Source organism: Cupressus sempervirens, chromosome 3 (assembly GCF_028749045.1).
Source record: "Cupressus sempervirens isolate cs-2001-9-10 chromosome 3, ASM2874904v1, whole genome shotgun sequence".
NCBI lineage: Eukaryota > Viridiplantae > Streptophyta > Pinopsida > Cupressales > Cupressaceae > Cupressus > Cupressus sempervirens.
This window is the reverse complement of record NC_143120.1, coordinates 592,648,867-592,676,836: the sequence shown is the minus strand read 5'-3', so window position 1 is coordinate 592,676,836 and position 27,970 is coordinate 592,648,867. Positions and strand designations below refer to the sequence as shown.

The window sequence follows — 27,970 nt, the reverse complement described above, 5'->3', positions numbered from 1 at the left end:
TTTGGGAAAAACTCCACTAAAATTTGCCACTGACATCCTAAAAGGTCTCCAATCATTTCAACCACAAATACCAAGCTCCGAGATTGCTTTTTCATGTCATTTAAATTTAATTTGGACCAACCCAAACAAGGGGACTTCATTTTGTATTTTCCGTTTTGAGTTTTTAAAGAGGTGAAACTTTCCAAAATCTTTTAGACCCTTGTTCTTTGGCAATCAAGAAGAAAGGGGGCACTGAGACATTGAGGCTCCCATGTGACATAAAATTTCTAAAAGCATCTTCTAGAAATTGCCTATATACATGTGATTGTTTCAAACATTTTAGTTGGAGTTTTTACTTAAAGTGGGTTTCTCTAGGTTATATGTCTTCTTTCATGGTGTTTTTCTTTCTTTATTTTTCATCTCCTTACACATTAGATATTAAACAACTTGAGTAATGTATGATTTCTAAAACTAAGATATAAATTAGTAAGTTGACAATTACATGTAAAATATCTACCCTATGCTTATGAATTAGTAGTGAGTTTTGAAACCAGTTCCTCAACTTGTAAATAACAAATTTATTTTTCTTTGCAACCTTCTATCGAGAATTATTCTTGAAAATTTTCCAAATGAATCAAATTATTTTTGATATATTTATAATAGATTTATTTTCTTTGCAACAAACGATCAAGAAACATTCTTGGAGTTCTTTCAAATGTATCAAATAATTTTGGATATATTTTAAATAATTATAATAGATTAAAAACATGAAAAAAGTTGTTTGCTAGAATTACAGATGTAATGCCTAAGAATTAGTTAAGATTGGAACAAGTTAATAATCTACACAGAAGTCTTATTAATATACTATAAAATAATATACAATATTGTGTACAAATTGTTCACATATTTTATGAGATCATATCTACAATGTTGAGGTTTGAGTGTCTATAGAAGCCATGCAAAAAGGTGTGTCTTTAGTGGTTGATCCATAACATTAAGCATAAAACAATATTGACTTAGGTTCTCTCATCTTTGGATGTTTTTACTTGTGAGAGTTTATTCAACAGCATTGTAGTTTTTGTGTGCTAAGTTTTCAGTTTGTGGAACTATTTTTATATCCTCTTCTTGTCCAACATGGAAAGTAGGTCAAAAATGAAGAGAATGCTTGGATGCAATAATTTACGCTGCCATGTGTCAGTAAAGTAAGTAACCAGGATTAGTTCTAAAGAATTTGAAGGACCTACAAGAAAGGTTTGAGAAATTGGGAGGTTCCCATCACAAGATCTTGATGGTGTTTATGGTTACGAATCTATCATCCACCATTTTTCAAAAGTAATACAATGCTTCTTGTCAAACTTCCCTACATTGACTTATAAACAAATGTTATATCTAAAGTAATTAGTTTAGTCTCATACATTACTAATTAGAAGAGTCCCCGGGAAAAAATCTAGAGCTGCCAAATATCTTGCAATCCACATGTTTCAGAGATAGAGATGTGGAACCATTTGGTTAATACATAAAATTCTTCCACCCCAAATGACTAATGCATTAAAAAAATCTACCACCATATCATGTTCACATACTAAAATTATTGAAAAGCAATCCATTCTTAAAACCAGCAACAAAATTCTTGGACAGAGATAGATGCCAAACTAGAAGAAAGAGTAAATAATTTTGTTTTTAGAATAAAACACTGGAATCATTACACAACTGCACTAATTTAAGCATTGTAAAATTACATATTCAAAGAAAAGGGGGGGTTTGATCAAGAGTCTGTCATAATTTCACATAGTCTATTACTAGTCAGACAATAGATAAGAATGTTCCTCCCAAAATTTGTTTCCAATAATATCGCAATGTTGTACTACTATCTTCTTTCGACGTCTTCTAACAGGATCTCCAGCCTCATTATGCTTGACAATTTCTTCAACCTGGTTGATACTCAAGATCAGTAAATAATCAGAAACATTTCTGGCTTACAAAATCCAGGACAAATCAAACAATAGTATCAAATAGAATATTTTTCAGTGAGATTTTAACTGTTTTACTCGGAAACCAAAGGTGAATGAAGTCCATATTTGACACCATCTTCCTTGTCTATCAACACAGAGTTTAAACAGAAAATTTTGCAAAACAAAGATTATTACATATATGATACTCCTAATGCAACATAATTCATAATAAAGTCAACTTAAACTTGGATACCAGTGAAACTTTATAAAGGGTTATTGCATTAGCCCAAGCTCACGTAGTGCTTTTTAATATGTTAGTTCATCCTTCTTTGGGAGAACGAATAATACTTTCCAAACACTGAAATCCATGAGGCATCCTTCACTCAACTATGCAATCATTGCAAGAGGAATGAATAGGAAATTTACTTTACACGTGAAATTATGAATAACTGGAAATTACTCTCAGCAACAAAAGGTTATGAATAATCATTATCATTTGCAACTTCATTCTAAATCCAGACAAAAAATCTAAGTTGCCGGTTCAGATTCTGGTATGGATCCGAGTTTGAGATTCGGGTTTGAAATTCGTCCAAATATTTTTTGGGTTGGGTTCGGATTCCTTTTGGGTTTGTCTGTGCCAAAACATATCTTTTTAAAAAATATATATGTGTGTATATGCAACAACAAATAAGTCCATACACCACTCTACCAATAGTAAAGCAACATAGTAAAATACACCACCATATCTATGTTTCAATATAATAGGATATTAATTGCATCATTTAGCCATACACATACAACAGCATACACTTGCTTGGTTGCATGCATGGAAAATATCTCCATATCAAGGGACAGTTTGACAATGAAAGGAATCATCAAAAGATAAGTGCAGTTATCTGAATTTTTTTATATTGGTTAAAGGGTTTCTAACCAAGCTAGATCAAAAATTGAGATTCAGATTTAAAGCCCTGGATTCAAAGAATATATCATAGTTTTTTTTTTTAAATTCCTCTATAATTGTCAATTTGGACATCACCAATTGTCAATTTGGATTCCCTCTATAAGCAAGTTTTCATTTTCGCTCACAAATGCATAAATGATGTATAAACCATATTTTTTGGCCTTTTTAGAGGTCACTTTTAGGGTTGGGAGGATCGAATAAACCAAATTAGGCAAAACAACACTTCAAAAAAGTAATTACAATTTGTTTTCAGACCAAATTCAGCTTGGGTTCAGCTGCTAGGCAGAAAATTCTTCAAAATTTGCTCCGAATTCTGCCCAGATTCCTCTGATAGAATTTGCAGCAAATCTGTGGCTCTCTAGGAGAATTTGGGGAGAGTTTGACAAAGACCAGACTTTGGACAGACTTTGAGGATTGCTGGAGAGAATCTGGTAACTTAGCAAAAAATAATACAAGGGTCTCGACACCTAGCTTCTTTAAGAGTTGTTATGAACCCAAGTTTAGCGAGACTGATTCATTGCCCATAACAATTCCTTTTCTCACTTTTAGCACACAATGAATCTTAATTAATATTGAATATATAACAACAGCATTATTATATGATTGAACATAGGGATTCTAAATAAACTATGTCCATAGGAAACCATGGAATGAAAGTACCTGAGTATGGCCAGAATGGACAAAGAATCCACATATTTGAGAATACCCACCCTGTGTTGAGAACAAGAATTGAAGAAACAGCCATAACATTGACTTATCACCTTGATCTCAAACTTCAAATCCAACAGAAACAGAGAGTTTAATCATGTCATAGCATAAGGTCAAGAATTTCACAAGAGGAGTTATGTTAAAGAGAAAAGTTATGTTAAAAGTAATATTGTAATATTTGGTATAATGGTCATGTAGCTAACTTTCTTTTAAGTCACTCACTCACATTTTAGTACCTTTCTGTTCTTTAAGTTGTTTATTCAGTTTGGCAGCTTCGTACCCTTTACTTCTCAATTGTTTCCATTATGAAAATATCTTATTCTAATTGCTTATATAAGGAGAATTCTTCTTTTAACATTAAATATCAATTGATTGTCATTTTATCATATCAGAGACCATAGGTTAGTTGAAGCTACGATTTCTAAAAATTTGTAGTTTCAATTCTTGGAACTTATTTCCAGAAATTTTCTAACCAATTTTTTTATGAGAAATTGTAAAGTTATCCTACAAATTTCTTTGAAATTTTTAAAGATTTTTTTGCCGAGTTTTTTTAAAAATAATTTTTTAAAACAAATTTTTCATAAAATTGATCTTTGAAAACAAAAAAAAATTAGAACACAAGGATTCTGAAAAAATTGAAGTTTTTGCAGATTTGAGCAGAGGGATTTGATGCTGTTTTTTTCTACGTACCCCAGGGACACGTCCTTGGCAAAAAAACCCAAGTTCCCGAGATGGGGATATCCCTGGGACAAGGGGACAGGTATGGGACATCCCCCCGCTGTCCCCAAAATGCCAAAAATCACAGGGGACATTTCGAGTACTCGGGGAAGTATGGGCAAAAAAGGCAATCCCCAGTACAGAAAGGGGACGTCCAATAATCCCCCGACCACACCGGGGATGGTCAACCATCCCCTATTTGTTCCATGCAAAAATAAAAAATAAAAAGTCAACAAAAAAGCATAAAAACTATGCTTCCTACTTGATCGCTCAAGTGGGCCCCACCCTCCAAATGCCCTTAAAGGTTAAAAGAGACCACATTTTGGTTGTTTTGTCATTTGTTTGGTTTTGCTAATAAAGTTGAAGTGTGTTGTAGCTGGCTGGGGTTTTCATTTTGCAAGAAGAGGAGGTATTTTTTTGCTTTCAAGAGCTTGAGCAAGGGTTTGAGCTTCCATTTTGTGCACTAAGTGTGAAACTCTTTATGCTTCCATTTTTCCTTTTTTAAATAGATTTGTAGCTTGAAAAGTCAAATTTTTAAAAAAAAATATCATTATTTCAGCTTATATCTCCATTGCATATTTAAATCTCAAAACAAAGCACAATGAGCAGTAGTGGGAGTGCTAGAAGTAGTGGTGATGAGGAAGAAAATGTGGTTGGGGGTGATGTTGCTAGTAGTGGGACTAGCAAAAGAGTTAATCCTAAATCTGATTTGTTTAAATGCCCTTCCACCATGATGAAGTATTTTGCAAAGGGTCCTTTCAATAGGAAAAAACTTCTTCTCCAATACGTCACACCTAGGCCAAAAGATAAAAAGAATTTAGGAGGGACTAGGGTGTGGGATAGCCATGTTTTTCTTGATGATTTTAGGGGTAGCTATACAAAGATGAAGTCACACTTTTTAGGTGTTGTATGCCATGGAGTCAAAGCTTGTCTTAACATGACTGATGAACAAAGATTAAAATGCCAAAGATTGCACTTAGAGGCTGAAATGGAAGGGAAAAATTTGGCAGTGACGTCACCATCTATCCAATCACAATCATCTAAGCATATGTCATCCGTCATTGGTACTATTGGCAGCTCTACTAAGTCTAGAGGGAAGAGAAAGATTAGTAGTAATGAAAAGTGCTCAGTGGAAAGTATGACTAATGCACAAGAAAAGGAAAAGTGTGAGGCATCCATTGGTAGATTCTTTGTTGCTAATGGTATCCCATATCATGCAGCCCGTTCTACTTATTTTAAACAAATGGTGAAAGATATATTGAATATGAATCTATAATGATCTGAACCCATATTAGAGGCTGGACTCAGCGTAATGCCTTTTTCCCATATCTGTTGTACCCAGATTTGGGTCGTACGGTGTCAAGAAGCAAGCGCATGATATGAGGAATGACCGTACAATTTGTTAGACTGGGAGGCCATATAGAGATGTTGGTCATACGGTGGGTTTGTTGGAGGCCGTATGGAATGTCAGGACCGTACCGATGAAATGCTTGGAATCCGTACGGATGATGGTTGTATGGTGGGAGTGTTGGGGGTCGTACAAGTTGTCAAGACCATACAAATGGACATTTGGTGGCCGTATGGGATGTCTGTGGGTGTGAGGTGGAGGCGTTAACTTCCTTCTATGCTAGAGCAAACAATGTTATTAATTCGGAAGGATTTGAATGTAATCTTGCCAGATACACAATGAATTGATAGATATAATTGCAATTCCAATCACAAATATATTCCAACAAGATGGCACCCCAGATATGCCAAATCAGAAGCAAAGTAGAACACAATGGAATAGGGCGAGGGTTGAATCCCACCGAAACTGAGAAGCCAAGTAGAGAAGAGCTTTCACTACCGAAATGGCAAACAATACTAAACTCCAGCAAGAATTCGCAGTATAAAAGAAATAATCCAAAGACACAAAACAACTAATACCTACATGTCGTACTTAAATACCCTTCGAAGGAACTCTCGAGGGTTTACAAAAATAGGCGATGACAACACCTACAAAAACAAAAACAAAAATAAAAATGGGTCCGAGCTATACTAAATCAATCGGCCCATAAACAAAGCTTTGATGATTTATTTATTTTATGACACGAATATTACAGTCCTCTTGTCCCAAACTTTGTTTGTCCTCAAGAAAATGTAATGTTGGATGTTGAAGAATGTGTTCACCTTCCCAAGTCGCGTCATCTAGTGGCAAGTGTTTCCAACATACCAAGCATTCCTTTAGGGTACGGTTCCCAATGTCTTTTCCCGTACATCAATGATCTCGGTTGCTTCCAACATAAGCTTCCCTTCTTCATTGAGTGGTGGAAGATCGATGGTTACTATGATGTTTTTTCCCATGACTTTCTTTAGGTAGATGTGAAAGATGTTATGGATGCGGCTCCCTTCTAGAAGTTCTATTTCATAGGCAACTTTACCGATGCGACGAGTTACACGATAAGGACCATACAAATGTGGCTTCAATGTTTTTTTTCCTTTTTTCCTTCAATGAGGATTGTCTGTATGGCTGGAGTCTGAGATAGACCAAGTCACTCACTTCACAACTTCTCTCGATACGGTGTTTGTTGGCATAGATCTTTTGTTGATTATGTGCCCTTTGTAAGTTTTCCTTCGAGAAACTCCATATGTCTTGCCCCTCCTAAAGCTAGTCCTTTGCCCTAGGTGTGTAGGCTGACACCCAGAACCATGTCCATAAATGAAAGGGGTTCATACTCGTACAATGCTTTAAAGGGTATCATCCCAATAGACATGGGATAAGTTGTATTATAACAATATTCTCCTAGATGCAACGATTTGACCCATGCTCATTGTTGTGCTGAAACGTAGTTTCCGAGGTAGCCTTCCAGCCACTTGTTCACAATCTTGGTCTATCTGTCTGTTTGACGATGGTAGCTAGTACTTGGCGACAATTTTGTTCCTAACAACTGAAACAATTTTGTCCAAAAAATATTGAGAAACTGACCATCCCTGTCACTAACAATATTTTGGGGCAACCCGTGCAAATGAAGAACTTCTTTGAAAAATAAGTTGTCTCCTTGGTAGCCTAGAAATCTGAGGAGATGATGAAGAAGTGTGCATACTTCGTCAATCTATCAACTAACAAAAAGATACAATTCCATTTACCTTAGGAAGTCCAATGATGAAGTCCATAGAGATACTTTCCCACTTTTGTTCTGGTATTGGCAAGGGTTGCAATACTCCTGCAGGTAAGGTGTGTTTGGATTTATTTTGCTAGTAGACTGCACATTCCTGCATGTATTGCAAAACATCATCTTTAAGTCCTTTACAAGAGAACCTCTCCCTAAGTTGTCTATAGGTTTTGAGAAACCTCGAGTGTTCAGCCAAGGGTGAGGCATGTATTTCCTTAAGGATTTTCTGCTTCAGTTTGGATTTAGGCACTAAGTATATCTGATCCTTATAGTAAATGATGTCATCCACCACCTTGTATCGGTTGTTTTGAGTGTCATCATCCATTAGCTTACATCAAATGTATTTTTGGAATATTCCACCAATAAGTGTGCTTTCCAGTTAGCTGAAATCTAAGACAATAAGCAGATGGCGGGTTTTCTTGACAAAGCACCTACAACCACATTGTTCTTTCCCTTCACATATTCAATGTCGAAATCAAAAGCCTGAATCTTACTTACCCATTTCTGTTGCCTCTCGTTCAGATCTCGTTGCTCCCAAAAAAAAATCTCAAACTATTATGATCGGTACAGATGACAAACTTGGCACCCACCAAATATTGTTGGAACGTGGTCAAGACATGCACAATAGCAAAAATCTCTATCATAAATTGAATATAGGCACTCATCTTGTTTAAGTTTTCAACTCTCATAGACTATAGGGTGCCTTTTTTGTATCAATATCGTGCCAATGCCCTCTTTGGATGCACCACACTTCAGAATGAATGGTTGAGTGAAGTCCGATAAGGCAAGAATTGGGCAAGTGCCCATTGCTTCTTTTAACTTATCAAAAGTGTGTTGTGCCTTTTCATTCCACTAGAAGGGGCCTTTCTTAGTCAGATCTGTTAACGGTGCACTGAGCTAAGAGAATCCTTTTACAAAATTTCGGTAATAGCTGTACAGCCCAAAGAACCCTCGCAACGCAGAGAGAGATTTTGTAGGAGGCCAATCAAGGATAGCTTGAATCTTTTCCTAGTGGATCTATACTCCATATTTACTGACAACGTGCCCTAGGTATAACATTTTTGTCATTCTGAGTTCACACTTGGATTGCTTGGCTAAAAAGGAGTAAGCCTCCATGATCCCTAGGGTTTCATCCAAATGTCTCAGGTGATCTTCCCAAGTTTTACTGTAAATAAGGATATTGCCAAAGAATACTAGCAAGTACTTACGCAATTGTTTGTTGAAGATGAGATTCATGCAAGACTAAAAAGTAGCTGGTGCATTCGTTAATCCAAATGGCATGACCAGGAACTCATAATGCTAGTAGTGACAACGAAAAGCCATCTCTACATCTTTCACATGCAGATCTCATGGTATTCGAAATGGAGATCTATTTTAGAAAAATAATCTAAACCATGCAACTCATCCAACAATTCATCGATCCTGGGAATAGGATATCTATTTTTTATTGTCTTCTTATTCAACGTATGGTAGTCCACACACATGCACAAAGTCCCATCCTTCTTTTTCACCAATACTATTGATGATGCAAAAGGGCTAAAGATGGGATGGATCCATCCCTTCTCGAGCAGCTCCTGAATCATCTTTTCAATCTCATCTTTGAATTGTTTTGGATGGTGGTATGGCGTGGTGATAACTAGTTTGGCACTAGCTTCTAACTTGATGGTATGCTCAAAACCATGATGGGGAGGTATTCCAAGAGGAATGTCTATAAAATTTTTATCATGGATACTCAAGATACCCTATAGAGCATCATCTTGGTGGGGTGTCTATTGTTCTTTTATTGGTTCTATGGAAACATGCAACCCATACAATGTCATCACCTCAATCCATCGTGTCGAAACTTCCTTTGGTCCCTCATTAGCTATCCCATGGAGAACAACCTTCTTCCCATCGACAACAAAAGTGGAGTCCATCTGCTTGAAACTCTGTGTGTATTCATCTAGTGACTCCATCCACTATATGCCCAAAATAACCTCCATATCATCTAGGTCTACTATAAAGGAATCCTCCATCATCGTGTGATTAGCCATGGTGATAATCAATTGGGGAAAATGGTGCATGCAAAGTAAGAGTGTTCCTCCTGCAATCTTTACTTGGAATCATGCATGTGTCTCTGTAGGTAGACCTCTTCATTTCACCAAAGATGAGTTTATGAAGTGTAGAATGGGTCCACTATCGAGCATCAAAATGACCCTTTGTCCCTAAAGAGTTCCCCCTACTCAAAATACTGTACATCTTGGGCTCCTAGCCAGGGCAATGGTTCCTCCACATCATACCAGTGTGGCAATCTTCTCTGTACAGTTCAAATTAACCATTTTGGAGTCCTCTTGCAAGTGACTATCCTTTATGGGTAGATTCTCCTAATCGTCCTCATCATTAGACATGACCTCGATGTAGTGTATTTTTCCTTTACCGAGGCGTCTACACCCAGGTTCCCATGACTCCTTACAATTGACACACAATTTCTTCCTTCAAAGCTCTTGTCTAGTAGCTTCGCCCAACAAAGGCTTCTTCGATGGAGGTTTGTTATCTTTATCCCTTAGAAATACTAGCAATTTGGAGTGAGAGTAACCTCGAGAGGATGATGTCAATGATGATGTCACGCTTCGCACCTTTTTTATAGCCTCCAAAAGGGTGGTAGGGTTGAAACCTTTTACCCAACCCCTCAGTGGTTCTATTAGTCCATCCATAAAGAGCATTATTCGTCTCCTTTCAGAAATATTCGTAACCAAAATAGAGAGTTTCTGAAATTTTGTAATGTACTAGTCGACCGATCTTGTTTGTCTCAATTGTGCTAACTCTTTCAAATTAAGTTCTAGATCTTCACCATAAAATCAATCTATCAATCTTTCAATGAATTCTACATAAGTATTTACTTGGTCATGCCCCAACGTAATGGTGACATGATGTCACCATTCATGCATCACTCCCTCCAAGTGGAGTCCAGCAAATTTAATTGCTTCTTTTGGCATTGGATTAAGCTAGAAGTATCGGCCTTCATTACCCATGCCTGGGCAGATATGGATCCAGATCCGTCAAATGGTGATAGATTTACTTTACTCAACTTTCTTTTGAGATCATCATTAAAATATCCGCAATTTTTGCCTCTAGAATATTGCATTCTCAATTATGCATAATCTTTGTAGGATATGTCCTCTTCCAAGTTTGCATTCTTCCAGTCTTCTTTCAACTGCTCTTGAACTTCCTCAAAGTTTCATTGCCTTCCTCTGTGTGGTACCTCTGTCTGTGGAGGGAAAGTTGGCATAGAAGGTCGAGAGCGTGATCAATGAGAATTTGCCTTTCTCGAGACCGAGTCAGCACTGTGACCATTTTGTTTCCAAGATATTTTATTGTCTTTCATTTTTCAAAGAGTTTATCCATAAGTCACTGAGTGTCATTGATTTGTGCCTAATTCCTCGAAAGATCCCTCAATAGTGTCATGACTTCAACAGGAATGGGTTCTTGATCTACCATTTTATCGACTTAGTGGAATCTCTTTCTTTTTTGGCTATAAACTTTCATTCACTATCCACGGGATGGCAAGATCTATGTCTTTGATACTACTATAATGTTTCAAACCCCTACTGGAGGCTGGACTCGGCGTAATGCGTTTTTTCCATGTCTATTGTACCCAAATTTGGCTCATACAATATTACATGGCAAGCGCACGGTATGAGGAATGACCATACAGCCTGTTAGATTGGGAGGTCGTACAAAGATGCTGGTCGTACGGTGGGTTTGTCGTGGACCATATGGAGTGTCAAGACCATATGGATGTTGGTCGTACGGTGGGAGTGTTGGGGTCCATACAGGGTGTCAAGACCATACGAATGGGGTATTTGGTGGTCATACGGAATGTCTATGGGTATGAGGTGGAGGCATTAACTCCCTTATATGCCAAAGCAAACAATGTTATTAATCCGGAAGGATTTGAATGTAATCTTGCCAAATACACAAAATGAATTGATCGATATAATTGCAATTCTACTCACAAATATATTCCAAGAAGATAGTGCCCCAGATGTGCCAAATCCAAAGAAAAGTAAAACAAAATGGAATAGGGCGAGGGTTGAATCCCACCAAAACTGGGAAGCCAAGTTCACTCCCAAAATGGCAAACAATACTGAACTCCAACAAGAATTTGCAGTATAAAAGAAATAATAAAGATAGCCAACGACAACTAAAAACAAAAATAAAATGGGTCCAAGATATACTAAATCAATCGGCCCATAAAACAAAGCTTTGATTATTTATTTATTTTATCATGGGAACATTACAAATCCCTCATTTGTACCCCCTGGTGAACATAAGCTATGAACCACCATCCTACATGAAGAGTACTCAAAGGTTGCTTTGTTGTTTGAGGATATGAAATGCACTTGGGCTAGGATGGGTTTCTCTATTGTGATGGATGGGTGGACCGATGTTAGACATCGGCCACTCATCACTATCATTGTCATGTCCCCTGCTAGCCCTTACTTTTTGAAAGCCATAGATTGCTCAAGAAAAAAGAAGGATGTAAAATTCCAATTCACCATTTTGAGAGATACCATAGAGGAGGTTGGGTCGGCTAGTGTAGTACAAGTTATAACAAATTATGCACCTGTGTGCAAATCAACCGGTTTGATTATAGAGGGTGCTTATAGGCACATCTTTTGGGCCCCTTGTGTTCATGCCTTGAACAATGCATTGAAGGATGTAGGGAAGATTGAATGGCTGAACCAGGTGGTGTTAGAAGTTAGAGAAGAGCAAATGTTCATATGCAACCATCACACTTCACTTACTCTATTCAAGTCCTTCTCTAAGGAGTTCCTCAAACCAACTGAGACAATGTATGTCAATTTTAATTATAGTTTACTTTAAATTTATTTTTATTTATAATTGCTACACACTTACATATGATGTTTTTAATCATTAATGTTTAACTTTATTTTCATTTATAATTGTCTCTATAGGTATTGCACATACTTCATCTTGATGAAGATGATCGAGGTGTATGCAGCCCTCCAATTGATGGTGGTGAATCCATAGTGGGAACAATGGTTCAATTCTAAGTCCTTTGAAGGAAAAGTGGTGAAGCAAAGGATCCTTGATGAGAGGTGGTGGTTCACAATTGATGCAGGAGCATCCAGAGGTATAAGGGCAATCCTGTGTCACCCAAAAAAAAATGTATTTAGACTTAGTTTCTGTTTCATGTGTTTTCATTTCTAGATACCCATTTGGGTCAAATAAAGGTTCCAACTCTCATAGTTCCACTATCAGTGTTCTAGGTTAGAGTATTTGAGCACCTTGGGATACATGTAAATGCCGAAAAAATAGGACTATGTAATTGAACCATAATTATGGTGGATTAGATGTAAATTGGAGGGAGGATTAAAATTGTAATTTAGAATATTCCAGAAAAAAAGAATCAGGTCAAAAGGCTGCACTGTTTGAAAGTTATCGCAATTTTTCGGTTTCTGGAGACCTGCTAAGAATGCTTCAAAGTCAGGTTCAGGGCATTAAATGACCTCGTACAAGGCCGAAAAATGGGGGACGAGCGAAGCTGGTCCATAGGGCTATGGAGCGCTTCGAGAGCTTTCCGAAAATGTAAACGGTTCGTCAATCGAAGCTACGGTTCAAAAGTTATGCCTCCCGGAAGTTCGGTTACCGTTTCTAGATTCTTCTAATTTTGCACCGACTTCTAACACGGCTTCTGAAGCCTTCTATTCGGTCGGTGGATGCCAAATAGCACTTTCTAGAATGTATTCCTAATCCTTAACCCTTTGGGGTCTATTTAAGGACATTCCTGGCATTGTAAAAGGCAGTTCGGAGTGGAGTTTGAGAGAAGGTACTGGGAGAAGAAATTATCTCCAGATTTATGCTATTGTAAGCCCATAGGGCATGTTTTGGAGTCTGTTTCTCTGCACTAAGTGTACTAGCATATTTTCATAGTTAATAAAATTTTCCCTTTCCTGTTCTGTCCATTCTGTGCTTGGGTTGTGTCCCCATCAACAATAAGTTACTGATTTTTAAATTTAATGTTAGTCCTTTGCTTGCTGATTTTCATACTAACAGTCTTAAAAAAAATTAATTACTAATTCTGATTTTAATTTTTGTTTGCATCTTGCACATATATTTTCTCTGTCATAGCACCCATTGTAAATGTCATTAGATAAGTTGATACTGACGCTCCTAGTTTGGGAGATATATATGAGACTATTGATAGCATGTTGGAGAAGATGAAGAGAATTGTTGCAGCAAAGGATCCTATATTGGGGTTTTATGAGGAGTATATTAGGCCTATTGTGACACGAAGGTGGAACATGATGAATACCCACTTCATATGGCAGCCTTTGCTCTAAATCCCAAATGGTATGCACAGTTGAGTGGAAGGGGCTTCCTATGTGATGATCTTGAGGTATTGGATGGCTTCACAAGAGCCATTGGTAAGATGTGTTCAGCTCAAGAGGCCTCTACTCTCCGTGCACAATTCCTTGACTTCACCAACCTTCGTGGCCCAAACTTGGGTAAGCCACAAGTGAGGTTAGATAGAGTGGTTTTGGCACGGAGAGATCCTATTGGATGGTGAACTGGCATGGGAGAGATAAACCTGAGTTAAAAGCACTTGTCACTCGCCTCCTTGCACAGGTTGCTAGTTCCTCAACTGCAGAGAGGAATTGGTCCACATATTCATTTATCCACTCCATCAAGAGGAACAAACTTACCTCTAAAAAAGGGGAGAAGCTAGTGACAATGCATCATGCTCTTTGACTTGCGGATCGTCAGACTCTAGAGTATAGATAGACACCAACTTTGTAGTGGGATGTTGAGCCTGAGGATGTGACCTAGATAGATGAGGATGACACAACACCAAGACTGATTGGGGTTCCATTAGATGAGACTACGCTTCCTGTGGAAGATGATAATGAGGACTTTGATTTTCATGCCATGGTGGCAGAGGCAGAATAAGAGCAACAGTCTGCTTCATTTTTCTATATTTTGTTTTCTATGTTGAACTTGAACACGATGATGATACATTGATACTTTATGGCAGGCCTCTAGCCTTTGGCCATATTTAGATTTTTAGAATTTTATGATATTGTTCACTCCTAAACTTATATTTAAATATTTTTGTTTACATATTGATATGCATATTGATAATTGAGTACTAAAATTGGTTATTATTTCCTAGATGACATTCAAATGTTGTATGTTAAGGTTCTATAATGTTTAACTGACATGCTTTGTGCCTAGTTTCATATGAATGACATGTATATTTTAAAATTTCCCTAAATATGTATATATATATATAGCCGTCCTCATTTGTCGTTCCCCCCGTCCCCAAAATTGTCAGAAACATTTATCGTCCCAGAAACCCATCCTATCGTCCCTTGCTGTCCTCGTCCTAGAAACTTGAGGGAAAATAGGTTTTCTTTCTACTTATTGTGTAAATATTGTCCTGACATCTTTTCCCCTACTCACGTCTACAAAAGTTGCAATCGGTCTGATCTTCATTTTTGCAAGCTTCTACAAATTTATAAGTTCTTGTCAAGTGAGGGTTTTTAGCTAAAACAAAGGTGTTTTTTTGGGTTTTACATGACTTCACAAAAATCATGGCTTCTTTGTACGTTTTTGCGCATATATTTTCCAAAAATAATGTAATGGATTTTTCCATGATTTTTTCATAAAAATCATATTTTTCTATTTTTAGGCAATTTTTAAGAAAACAAATTGGTTTATGCTATTTTTTCATCACAAACCAAGGGCTTTGTTTTTTGTGCAAGTGAAGCTTCGTTTTTGTTCGTGTGATAGTCTTTGTGGTGCTACAGTTCCACACAACAATGGTTCTTGTGGCTAGTAGAGGGTTTTGCACATTTTTTACCAAAAACGATAAAATTTTGATTTTTCTAATCTAAAAAAAAAAAAATTATATTTTCCAAAAATCGCAATTTCCTTTGTCATGGCTTTACTAGTTTATAATAAATTTTTGAAATCATGGGTTTTACTTTGTTTTCCTCAAAACAAAGATTTCTGACAATTTCTTTGCAAAATCATGGCTTGCACACTTATAGACTAAATGTCTTGACATTTTATTTTGAATCGTGGTTTCTTGCAAAGTGTTTCAAGTTTCACCAGAGGTTTCTAGCACAAATAGTGTTCCTGCAAATGTACAAGAGATTTTAACAGTTTTTCACAAAAATGTGTGTGATCTCAACATCACAGCAAGGGTTTGATGATTTTTCCACAAAATCATGGTGTTGTTTTGCAACAGCTTCTTTTGATGTTTTTTGACAAAATTGTGGGTTTTAGAACATTTTGCCAATTGTTTCTCAACAAAACCAAAGTTATTTAAGAAGTTGATCGTGGTCTCTAAATAACGAGAGGGATGGCTTGATTACCCAACATCAGATCAGAAGGCACTTTGTCTCATTATTTGGTCATGGACAGATGTTCTTTAGAAAGTGGTTGGCAATTCAACCAAAAGGGGTCTCACAAGTAGCCTCATGTTGCAATATGTATCTTGAAGAGAAGATATCATGGCCAAATGATTTCCAAATTATATCAAGCTTTTTGTAGGCTAGTTAGTAATATAACCATTGAGGGGGGTTATTAAAACAATATTGTTATATTTACAATAATGGATATATAACTTTCTTTTCAGTTAGTTACTCAATTTTTAGTATCTTTATGTTCTTTAAGTTGTTCAGTCAGTTTAATAACTTTCTATTGTCGTTGGTTCTTGATCATTTTGTCAATGGAAAGATCGTGTAATTGCTTATATGAGGAATATTCCTCTCCTTTGTTTAACATTGAATATCAATCAATTGTCATTTCAAGTTCTACTTCACAATACAAAATAACTATTAGCCCTGACCAAATTGAAGCAGCTTTGTAGGAACCAATCAAATTAAAATAATTGTGTACTTACTACTTCCCATCATTGTATTCTCACCTTGAATATATTGTACTAAAGGAATGGTCTCTAATCATTACAGCAGAATATGCTAACAATGTAGAAGGAAACTGGAAAAAATTGCAAACTAAAATACGAATTGGAATTTGATTGTGGAAAAATTAAATTTTTGTGAAATGTAAAGAAAAAGAGAGAATATATTGCATTTTGAATTTGAAGGTACATAGAAAGAAAATCAACATGACAACTTAGCCCACGAATTGTGAAATATATATTTTCTCACTTATGTTCATACTCATTGCACAATGCATAGTCCATTGTGAATAAATGATAACTGGATACTAATGTTTTCGAATTTCAATTAAAACCTATTTGTTACTAAGTCAACCAACAAATTCAGTACAAAGTTCCTTGTAGTTGTTTCTACGAAGAAATTGCATTAAAGGGTATAGGCCCCGATGACAAAGCTCCTAGGTCAAATCCTCTCCTCGGTCATTCAACCACATCATTATTGATGTTAGCCTTTGTTGGTAAATCAAAATCCTTAAAGTTAAGGACAGCATCATTTGCAATCCATTTCAAATTTGGAATAATCTTGTCAAGGTTGGTTGATCTTCCTTGATGATAACAAATTTTTTCCATATAAAAATTAGATTTGGCATTTGAAAGTGAACAGGAACAATGATGCTATACAAGTTTCTAGATTTGATTGTGTAATAAAAAACTCTATCAACATTTCAAATAACACTATGTGATCCATCATTCTTTTCTTCTTTGGTTCACTTGCATCCTGATAATGGATCACATGGTGTGATTCAGAACATTGATGGAAAAAAATTACAAAATCAAAGCTAGAAACTTGTATAGAATTCTAATGGAATGTGGAAAGCTAATAGCTCTAAAGAACAATTATTACGATTTGTGCTTACAATTGCAACTATTTCAAAACTCTAACCTCAAGCATTCTTCAACTTCAAGTGGAGGTTGTGCAAACAAAGAAATAGTTGTGTTTCTTGGAGTTTATGTGCTAAAAAAGCAATCCAAACACACCCGTAAAGTGGCTGAACCATATGGTGTCTTAAAACGTGTCAACATTCATTAAAAAAATTTAGTTTCTTCGCCACAAAAATCCCACCTTTACACTAAAAAGAACACACTATTTCAATATGCTATCATGTAAGATCTATTGATTACGTAATACCTTTAGTGTGCATGTCTACGGTATAGGGGAACTCAAAAAGTTGAAGTCTACCTAGTTTGAAGGTTTGTTTGCCTTGCAAAGTAGCCATATTTGAGGGGGCAAAAACCTTGCCTATTTATCGAGGTAGGAATTACACATGGAGATGCCTCACAAATTTGATATCAAGTATTAATTGTTGAATTTAACCAAATAATAGAAAAAAAAATGGCCTACAAAATGTTGAACAATAAACCTAGATACAAAAAAATTAAGATTACAGATTTTAGCTGATATTGAAGTCCAAAAGTAATACATAAATTGGAATGTCCATATTAGAATCCAACAGTTTCCTTCCATGAACTCATTGGAAATCTCGAGGGTTTCCACTTGGATACCCTTCAACCTCAAGGATTTTTGTCCTTGGATTGGGTTGCACCAAATGCTTTAGAAAGAAGGATAATATGAAAGACTGATTCTCATTTGCTTGTTTTCAAATAACATTATGTGTTTCCCTTCTCATTAAAGAGTCCAACTTTTGAAAACCCAAAATTAGATAATGGGGGATAGAAAAGGCTTTATGTACTGCAATCAAATGTTTCATTTTATGTTAATGCTTTAAGATATCTTTTTTGGAAACATTAAAATTCAACAAACTTCAAGCATTAATAATATATTATTTCTTAATTGTTCCCCTTAACTCATAGGAAATTAAGTACTAGGCTTTCAAGATATAATTGATAAATCTTGGAAATAAGGACATACCAATTTGTGAGTGAAAGGTTGGTGGATTGTCTTTATCGTAGGAAGGCTAAAGCAAAGAGGGTTATGAAAACCACTTTTCATGACAGATTTACCAAGATTATAGAGGACATCAAGGTAAGTTTTCAATTTCTAATTTCCGTCTTATTTATAATGTTCCAATATGTTAATGTTACAAAAAAAAAAATTTTGTTGATTCAGTATTACTTTCTAATTTTATTTTCATCCAAACAGTTGCCTGCAAGCTGATTACTAAGTTTTCATAATTCATTTGTTGTTATTTACTAATGAACTTCCAGACTTCAGTCAATACTGAAACAATACATAACATAATGCTTGCATTCTACATTGATGATCGCTTTTTCATGACACATATGCTGCTAACATAAGAAATTATTTCCACTTATAGACTGATATCAAACATTACACAATAGTTTGAAATAGTATGATAGGACTCTGCAAGTCCTGAGCTGAGTGGGGGATCTAGAGTTTTTTGGCCTCTAGACTCTGACTCAGCGGAGTCCTGTCAGAATCCTGTAGGACTCGCAGAGTCCATGCACTCTCCTGATTCGGAGTCTCCTGTGGCCAGGACTCTTCCATGGCCAGCTAAGCCATAGAGTAAAAATTAAACTTTTTTTTAATTTTTTAATGACTATTTTGGCTTTTATGATTGTATTGCAATATAGAGTTCCAAAAATTTGTAATGGTGATTCCCAATAGGGCAATCAATATGGAGTAGTAACAAATGTCTTGCATGTAGTAAGCATAAAACATAACAATTTGTCTATAAAGCGCATTACAAACAGGATTCACTAAAAAAAATGGTCAAAAAAGCAGTTTCATATGAATACCATGGAGTGTAATCGCAAAGTCTTGGAACCAAGCATTAAAAATTTAAAACAGCAATATCGAATTTGAGAGTATTGCAAAAAATAAAATGCTTTCCTTTTAAAGAATTGGACATCTCCAGAACAATAAAAGAACAATGTTAAGGTTTATACAAGATTGAAAAAAACAATTGTCTATTAAACCAGCCATTTGATGAAGTTGAAAGATGATTACATTTTAGCAATTACATAGTTGGTATCATTCTAAAAATTCATAATGATCTTTCTAATGTACTAAGAAAAAAAATTTAAGTGAAGTAGTTCTGACATTACTTGCATTGTAGAACAATATATTTCTTTTGTAAAGACTTAATAATGATATGCCACTTCGACGGAGCAACCTCATAGTCAACCTCAAGGGAGATATCACCAACATTCTTCAATATGAACACAATGCTTAACACGATGATAATAAATAATCTATACCTTCTATGATTTTACCCTAACTTATTTCATTTAGAAATTTGCATTGCATGTGCGCAAAGTAGCTTCTTTTTAGCTCAATTATTGTATCTTTTATGTTAATTGACTAAATGATGCATGAAAAAAGTTCTAAATCCTTAAAATATTTGAATTTCTTGGGTTTTCAATCTGTTGAGTCCTTGCCAAATCTGGACACCGAGTCCTAGCTCAAGCCCAAAACCAGCTTGCCGAGTCCAAAGTGAGTCCAAGTCTTGTAACACTGGTTTGAAATACACTGCAGATCTTGTACTTTCTCTAACAAATAATACAATGGAATGGGCTGCAAAATAATGCAGCTCCAATCACAAGGATATGCTTGAACACCTCAAACAGCAATAATACTCCTCTCATACCCTAGATGTCTCATCCCAAGAGGATTATAGAGCAGGTGCAGCAACCTTCAGACATGTATAACATTTCCGAATGAGATGCAGACATGTACAGTACTCCTCTGCACTTCCTACCTGTGTGACCCCGTTATAGTTGTCTACAGTCATATAAAGTTTGCTACAATAGGCTTCCAAAATGGTACTGCTCTGTCTAAACCACTTTCAGAGTTGTGTGACCTTCACAAACTCTAACAAACTTACTTATAAACTTCACCAACAAGGGGAATTCGTAAGATCCCTGCTGGCTCCAACTTCACAAAATTCTGAATTGGATGTGTTTTGATTGTTTATGGAGGCCTTGCAACTTTTTTTTGAATTTCCTGAGCATATTCTTTTTTTGGCTTTTTGGATAGATATTGGAAAATTAAAAGACAATACAGGAAATGAACAATTATAATGCAACAAATCTCCTCTAATTATGCTTTGAGATATTTACAGTGTAAAGATAATGCAACAGAAATCATTTTATTCAACAATGTGCCTGGAAATCTGTTGTGCACATCACAATATTCTACCAGTGCACATCACAATATTCTACCAGTGCACATATGTATATATCACGGCTATATGTAATGAATGACTCCTTTAATGTTGTTGGATATTTGCCCAGAAATTAAGATAAACAGCAATAAGGAATAACCAAAATAGATACAAGGGGCACAAAATTACCCTTCCAAAATTGAAGGGAAAAACCCAGCCACACAATAAAATATCACTTTATTGATCATCAAAATGTTCAGATGTACAATGTCTTTTGCTTGATGCGATACATATAACGCATAGAGAGACTCTTCACCAACCAAAGGTTTCTTGAAGTTTCCCATGACTTCATTTTCACATATACAACTCTTTTGAATTTCATGCCTCAACGCATGTCGGGTGACACTTGTCTTTATATTTGATATTACAATTAGTATCATAAATGTCCTCTTCGGCTGAAGGTGACCAATACAATAATAATGCCCTAATTTCTAGAGATAAAGATCTCTATCGCAGCTACAATCTCAAACAAATGCTCGGCATGAAATGAATATCGTTGGTACTTTGAGACTAAGAACGATCCTTTTCTTTCATACGATGTCCCTGAGGACACTGCTGCAGCCACTGATTATCATTGAAGGTCCTCAAAATGGAATCCCAGGCCTTCTAATTGCTATCACAAGTTGGCGCGGAAGCCAGTTATGGTATTGAGGCTCAACAGTAAATAAGTATGGGCCCATTCACTGGAAATGCAGGCCTTTAATTTATAACACTGCTGCACAAAGGAAAATGGAGCCTGTGTGGTGGTATAGACACTCAGCATAAAGGTCACGACAATTAGGAAAAGTATACAGCTAGATGAATTGGTTGTGATGAATATCCAACACCCAAATCTGCCTGTGAGTTAAACTCAGTGCACTGCATGCTATCCCTCGAAGAATGATCACAATTAGAGCCCAAAAGTTGTTATGAGATAAACCATTCCTAAGCACAATTTGCTGGCCGACTGAACACCAACTCAAAGTGCATTGGCGTGAAGAATTCACAATCCCCCTTGCCTTTAAAGGTCTCAAACCCTCACTACTACCCTAAGACTACACAAATCATCAAGTGCATGCATTGAACACCCCTACAATTCTATCTTTTCCTACTTAAAAGCTCCCAAGTTGCCAAATCTAATACTTATCTTCAGACTTACACTTTTGACCAGCTTCAGCATTACTCCACGCAATGAACATTCATGGTAATTTTTGCCAAATCCTAAAGTCTTGAACTTTATAAAATTTCATACTACCTCATGCCAATTCACAGCAAAGGTAAAGCATTGGTCAATATTTGAATTATAATTCTTCCCCAAAGTAAGTATACATGTATTAAAGGACCAAATAAGCATTTAAAACTATTTGCAACAAGCCTGCATTTAACTCATAATTGACCCTCTTAGAAAAACTTAGGATTAATAAGAAATTAGCAAGCCCCTTATTGAGTGACATAATGAAAAAATGTCATTCAATTAATAAAAAATAAATTAAACCATTATCCATATATGTAATAGCTCAATGTTATTATTAATTAAGTAAAACATAATTTATAATCATAAATTTCAACATGATTTATTGAATCCTAGATGAGCGAAATTGGGGACATTACAGTCTGCCCTCCCTGAAATTGCTTGTCCCCAAGCAATATCACATCCAAGTGCTCATGAAACACCAATCCCCAAGGAAGTCACACATCCACCAAGATCCCACAAATAAACATGTGTAATGTCCCTGTCATCATTAACTGAGTCATGCAAAGATAACACCATCTATATGATCAGCAAAAACTGTGAAACTTAATATCACAATTGGTGTTATTGCGATAGGAACATAACACGAAAGCAACTTGATAGGCAAACTAGTCTTGTCACCCTTCTCAGCAAAAAGAAAGCTACCATACCAGCCATCAAACTCATGCACTAATGAACTCTACATCTGATAGATATCCTCTACATGAGGATCAAATGTAAAGCTATATGCACTCCTTGCTGTATACACCCTTGAGAACACCTCTAAAAGACCTGATTGAAATCCAGGTGCACTCACAGGATCTCAAACATCATCCTCACACATCACCTGAGGGAGACTAACATCAACCTCAAATGACTTGATTGCTATGCCATGTGTTTCTCCAGCCTACAAGTAGAAATCCAGACCACGAGTAGCTTCAGAGCACCATCCCCACCACCAATCAATCTCCATATGCCCTGGTTCATGCGAAGGCCAACACCAACTTAAGCCTACGTCACGATATCATCCAGCCTGCCTGCCCATTTGGGTTCAAGGTAAGTGTGGGCCACGCGCCAAACCTCTTCCCCAGAAGCACCCACCATGAGAGCCAGATCAAGAAATATTAACATGATATATTGTTCTTTATGTTTATGTGAAACTAGACATTATTTTTACATAATTTATTATAAGATCGCTCTTTATCTAAATATTAATTTTCATCATATTTAGGAAAAATGACTAAATTTCTCGTTTCTAAATCTTTCTTAAAGATTAACTAAAAAAATTATTTACCTTTATCAATTAATTGAAAGATGTAAGCCTAGAACTTAACCTACTAATTTTTTTAAATGTATAATGTGTATTCAAGAAGTAATTTTTTTATACTTATCATGCAAAAATGACACATTACTAGAGATCTACACCTCCAAAAATCTAAATTTTGCTAAAAAACGAGATTTTTTGGCAATTTCAGGGTTCAAGGCATTTGAGAATTTTGGACCAGCAGCTGCCCTTGAGAATGAGTGAAACCAAAATCTATAAATTAATTAATTAAAATGATAGATTAGCATATACCTGATAGGAAAGATACAATAGTCTAAGTCATATAATCATAATCATTACAAAAATCATCGTAGAGAATGTGCAAATAAGCCATCATAAAACTATCTCATAATTTGTTAAAAATCATGGTTAATAGGTAATACAAGGGAGTTCTACTTGTACAATTCCTACATTTCTTTCTCAAGAGAAAAAAAGTGAATTTTTTTGATAAGACAAGAGCACCAAATCAAAATAAAGTGGAATATTTTGATGGATATTTTTTTTTTCTTTATTTTAAACAATGAAATTAAAAGAATAAATGTACTAATAGGTCACTAAAAGAGATATGAGACTATTCAATCTACAAACATTCAAACAATATGATGCAAGAGAATCCGAAGTGCAAGAGCAATCCTGCATCCAAAAATATTGTTTCTTTTCAAATAAGGACTATAAATGGCAGGGCTACCATTTTTAGCAAAACAATAACAAAAAAAGGGGGAGAAGGAAAAATTAATTCTCATTAAAGAACTACTGTAACTATCATTCAATAAGTACTTTATTAATTTTCACAAAATCACATTCTATAGCTTATCATTCAGTAAAGTCCATAGGATCATATAGTTATCATGTCATTCTATATAGAGATGAGTCATAGCTCATTATTTAACATTGATATTATAGAGCATCATGCATTTGATTTTGTATCAAAGGCAGTTTTATCTACCTTCTTATCTCTTGTCTATATAAGCAGGGCATATGAACATTTGCAATCATCTTCAACCATTATCCCTCTATATCTATTTAGTTTGTGTTTAGGTTTGTAAGGGTGGAGTGAACCTTCATTAGTGTTGTCAGAGCAGGAGTTTCTAAGTATGTAGACAAAGTCAAATGTGAGGCACTTGGCACTAGGACTTGTGGTTAAGATGCATCCAAGAAAAATTTGTTGTGTGCAAGGTGGAAGAAATTAGAGAAATACAATATCAAAGTAGAAGTTCTTGAGTGTTTAAACAAATCACTAAACACAAGGAAATTTGCACTAGGACTTTGGTTGTGGATCTTGTTGAAGTATCTAGAATCGTTTTATGCAAATGTAATAACATTGCCATTCTTATTGGTGTGTTCCAAATGCAGATTTGAAGACTTATAAATATGAGAGGAGGAGACATGTCTCTATGGTTAATCATCATTAGATAATAATAATACATTAACAATAATATAAATAACCATATATATATATATATATATATATATATATATATATATATATATATATATATATATATATATTATATATAAGAATATTTGTCTAAATGAGGATTTACCATCAACAATGTATCTCATGATCGAATCAATCCGACTAAAGCTACAAACTTAACACTGCCTCTTAGCTAGGGAATCTTGTTATAGAACACATTATGCTCTCAAGTATATGAAAAGATATCATCTCAGTATGATATTCTTGGAATGACATATTTAAGGATATCAACATATATCCATCAACTTAGATGTTATCTTTCAATCTATTCCGAAGTATGTTTCAACAAGAAATATCAATCACATGCTATTCATCATACTTATATTCTTTTGGTACGTGCATTGGCATCAAAACCTTGATACCTACCAAAAGAATATGTTATATCCTAGTAGGATATGAGTCATCTAATTTCCACAACTCTGGGGCAACAACTTAATGAAGTCAATCAGATAACTAGTAATCAACATGTCATGAACTCTATCATGACAAGTATCATGATATCCGGGACAGCAAGTTAATGTAGTCTGATCACGATACGTTCGTTATCATGACTACTGGCACTCTGGGACAGCAACTTAATGTAGTCTGTCATGATAACAGGTCAAGCTATTGATAAGATCGTTACCTTACAATAGAAACCCTCCAAATATATATATATATATATATATATATATATATGAAAGATTGTCACCTTTCATGACATAATCCACATATGCAAAATATTAACCACCATGAGCCAAGTCAAAGGGTGGAACAAGGGCTTTCACCTCAACTTCCCTCTCACAGAGAAGAATGCATTACAAGAAATTTCACTTAGAACTTCTCCCTTATAGAGAAGATATCATTCACAAGGGTTGCACCTCACAATTCTCCCTCTAAACAATGATCCTGGGAAGTCAGGTCCTGTAGTTACTCCCTTAGAGGCTCTCTTTGCCCAAGGATTCCTATCAGACACCCTCTAGATCTGATATCGATCTTCTGATTTTCTGGTGATAAGTTACTACTTCCTCATGATGTACATAGGAGTAGGCCCATCAAAATCATGCAATCACACAGATGAATTTCTAGACTCCCTCTAAGTATCAATCTTCTAAGCTCTTGCATTGCCTTTTTATAACTACCATACTCCCACTTAATGTAGAAGGTGTTTACTGCATAAGTTAATTAAGAATTGCACACAGACAATGAATACGAACAATAGACAGCAGAACTCTTCTTATTATTATTCGCATATGCCAAGATATTGTATTAGCTTCTGATGTGTTCCTTACAATGCTTCCTGAAGGGGTTATAAATACTTTCCGAGGAACCTTCCCGGAGGTATCCATCGGCCAAATACATTATGTTCGCTACATAACAAAAACCTTTCCGAAGGGACTCGTCGGCTACATAACAAGAACTTTCCCGAAGGTACCTGTCGGCTGATACAAAAACTTTTCCGAAGGGTCCTGTCGGCTGATACAGAATTTCTACCGACGATATCATCCCCCCCAAAAAGAAAAGTCGTCTCCTAACGACTAGCAAAATTAGGAGACAACCCACAAACAATAAAAGAAATACTAGAGAGAAGAAGGAGGTGTCTCGGAAGAGTGCTGTTGACGACGTAACTCATACACCTGGTCAGTCCGGATGCGCAGATCTATCTGAATCTGTGAATTAACCTCTACGGCCTCCTTCAGGAGAAGCGCAGCATCCATAACCTGCCTCTTGGCCAACTGCAACTCATGCTCTGTCACATCTTTATCCCGAATAGCCACGTCCTTCTCCTGTACCACTGCTGCCATATCCTTCAATAGCGTTGCCCGCTCTGCTGCCCATGCTACCTGCTTGTTGGCCAAATCAGTGGCTAACTTTTCTCTTGCCTCTTTTTCAATCGCTAGAGATCTCTGAGCTGCAACACTGTCTGCTGTCCTATCCACCTCCGCGCGCTGCCGCGCATAGTAAACCTCTTTGTACAGTCCCACAATCTCATGTGCCAACTTCATCATCGAAGTGTCACTCAGTCCCAACTCTGGCTCAGTGGCCCAATCTGCCAACATCTCTAATGTCTCAACTGCCAGCCAACCTCTATCCACAAAACAAGTTTGAAATCACTTAGGACAAATCCCACGAATATACACTCGGATCAAATGCCACTCCCTTCGCCAAGTGAGAGCTTGAATCACCACATCATGGCCCTTCTTCAATGCAGACTTCATAGTCCTGAGGTAGTCCCTGCACCTGTCCTCATCCAACCCGTAATCCTCCTTGGCGAAGTCCTCCAATGACCATTCTGCATCACTATTGTCCTCCTCATCAGCGAGAGCCATGCCCACATCCGGTGCCGCCTCCTCTGCTATTGGCGCAATCACGGCATGTGGCATTCCCTCCTCCTGAGACTGAGGCTCTGGTACAGGTGCTACTTCGAAATAGTTGGGGGACTGAATGGATGGGCCATGTCGGTCAGGAACGAGTCGGAACTACTGCCTCAAAAAAACACTGGCTCTATCCATGACCTCTGGTTGTTTGGCCTGCGTTGGGTCTGTACATTCCTGCATTCCTCCGTCTAGTACGTTCTCTACTGGAAGTTCCTGAGCTTCTCCTGACTGAGCTACGATAACAAGTGTTGCTGGCTGACTTATGGCAGGCGCCATGGGTGCTACTACCGGAAGTGCTTCAGGGGCTGAAGAAGTCTCTCGGGTGGCGGGTGCTGTCAGGTGTGCAAAGCCTACCACAAATCCAACTCCCGACCGTACAGGAGAAGGCCGTACCCCGTGTTTCCATGGTGCGGCTAGTGTGACTGCCTGGTGGGATCCTCCAGTCATCAATATTGGTCGTCGAGTCTGTCCAAAACCAGGAATGTGAGCCATGTGTAGACCTCGTGGTACCAACTCGGAAGTCACAAGAACTGTAGCACGTGGGAATAGCGAAGGGGTAGCCGTGACAATCTGAACCTCCTCATCATCCTCGCCTTCCCCTTCTTCCTCCACACTATCCTACTCAGAAGATGTCTCCTGTCGGTTGCTGTCAGTATCACCTGCCATGTCCATCCGGGGCCTCTTTTGGCCTGCTGAACCCTTCTGCCCAGAGGTTGTGTCCAAGTGCTTCCACTGCATGATAGGAGGTTCTCCCGGAGCCAGTGGTCCAGGCTTTGCCTCTAACTCATCCGTTGGAATCATCCGTGCTGCTGCATCCAGGAAGAGACCAATGGCGTAATGGGGCATATAGAAGGTCTTGTGTTGGATAGTCATAAACTCATGCATCCGTTCCTCCAGCACAGACGCCCAATCGTACACTTTCTCAGTCATTATTCCGTTCATCATGGATACCTATGGAAATGTGATATCCGATGCCCTAGAGGATCCCGTGAGCCTGCTCTTGACCAAATCCATCAG

At 36.8% G+C, this 27,970-nt stretch overlaps 1 protein-coding gene across 2 annotated transcripts in view; it reads right to left on the bottom strand.

Annotated features, from left to right (window-relative positions):
• Positions 1-1,632: 1,632 nt before the first annotated feature.
• LOC149568059 (tRNAHis guanylyltransferase) overlaps positions 1,633-27,970 on the bottom strand; it is a 251,034-nt gene continuing 224,696 nt past the window's right edge. For both annotated transcript variants that reach the window (XM_089821063.1, XM_089821064.1), the window contains one exon: positions 1,633-1,910. In XM_089821063.1, the coding sequence (XP_089677189.1) occupies positions 1,779-1,910 (132 nt within the window). In that variant the 3' untranslated portion in view covers positions 1,633-1,778. The remainder of the gene's footprint in view (positions 1,911-27,970) is intronic.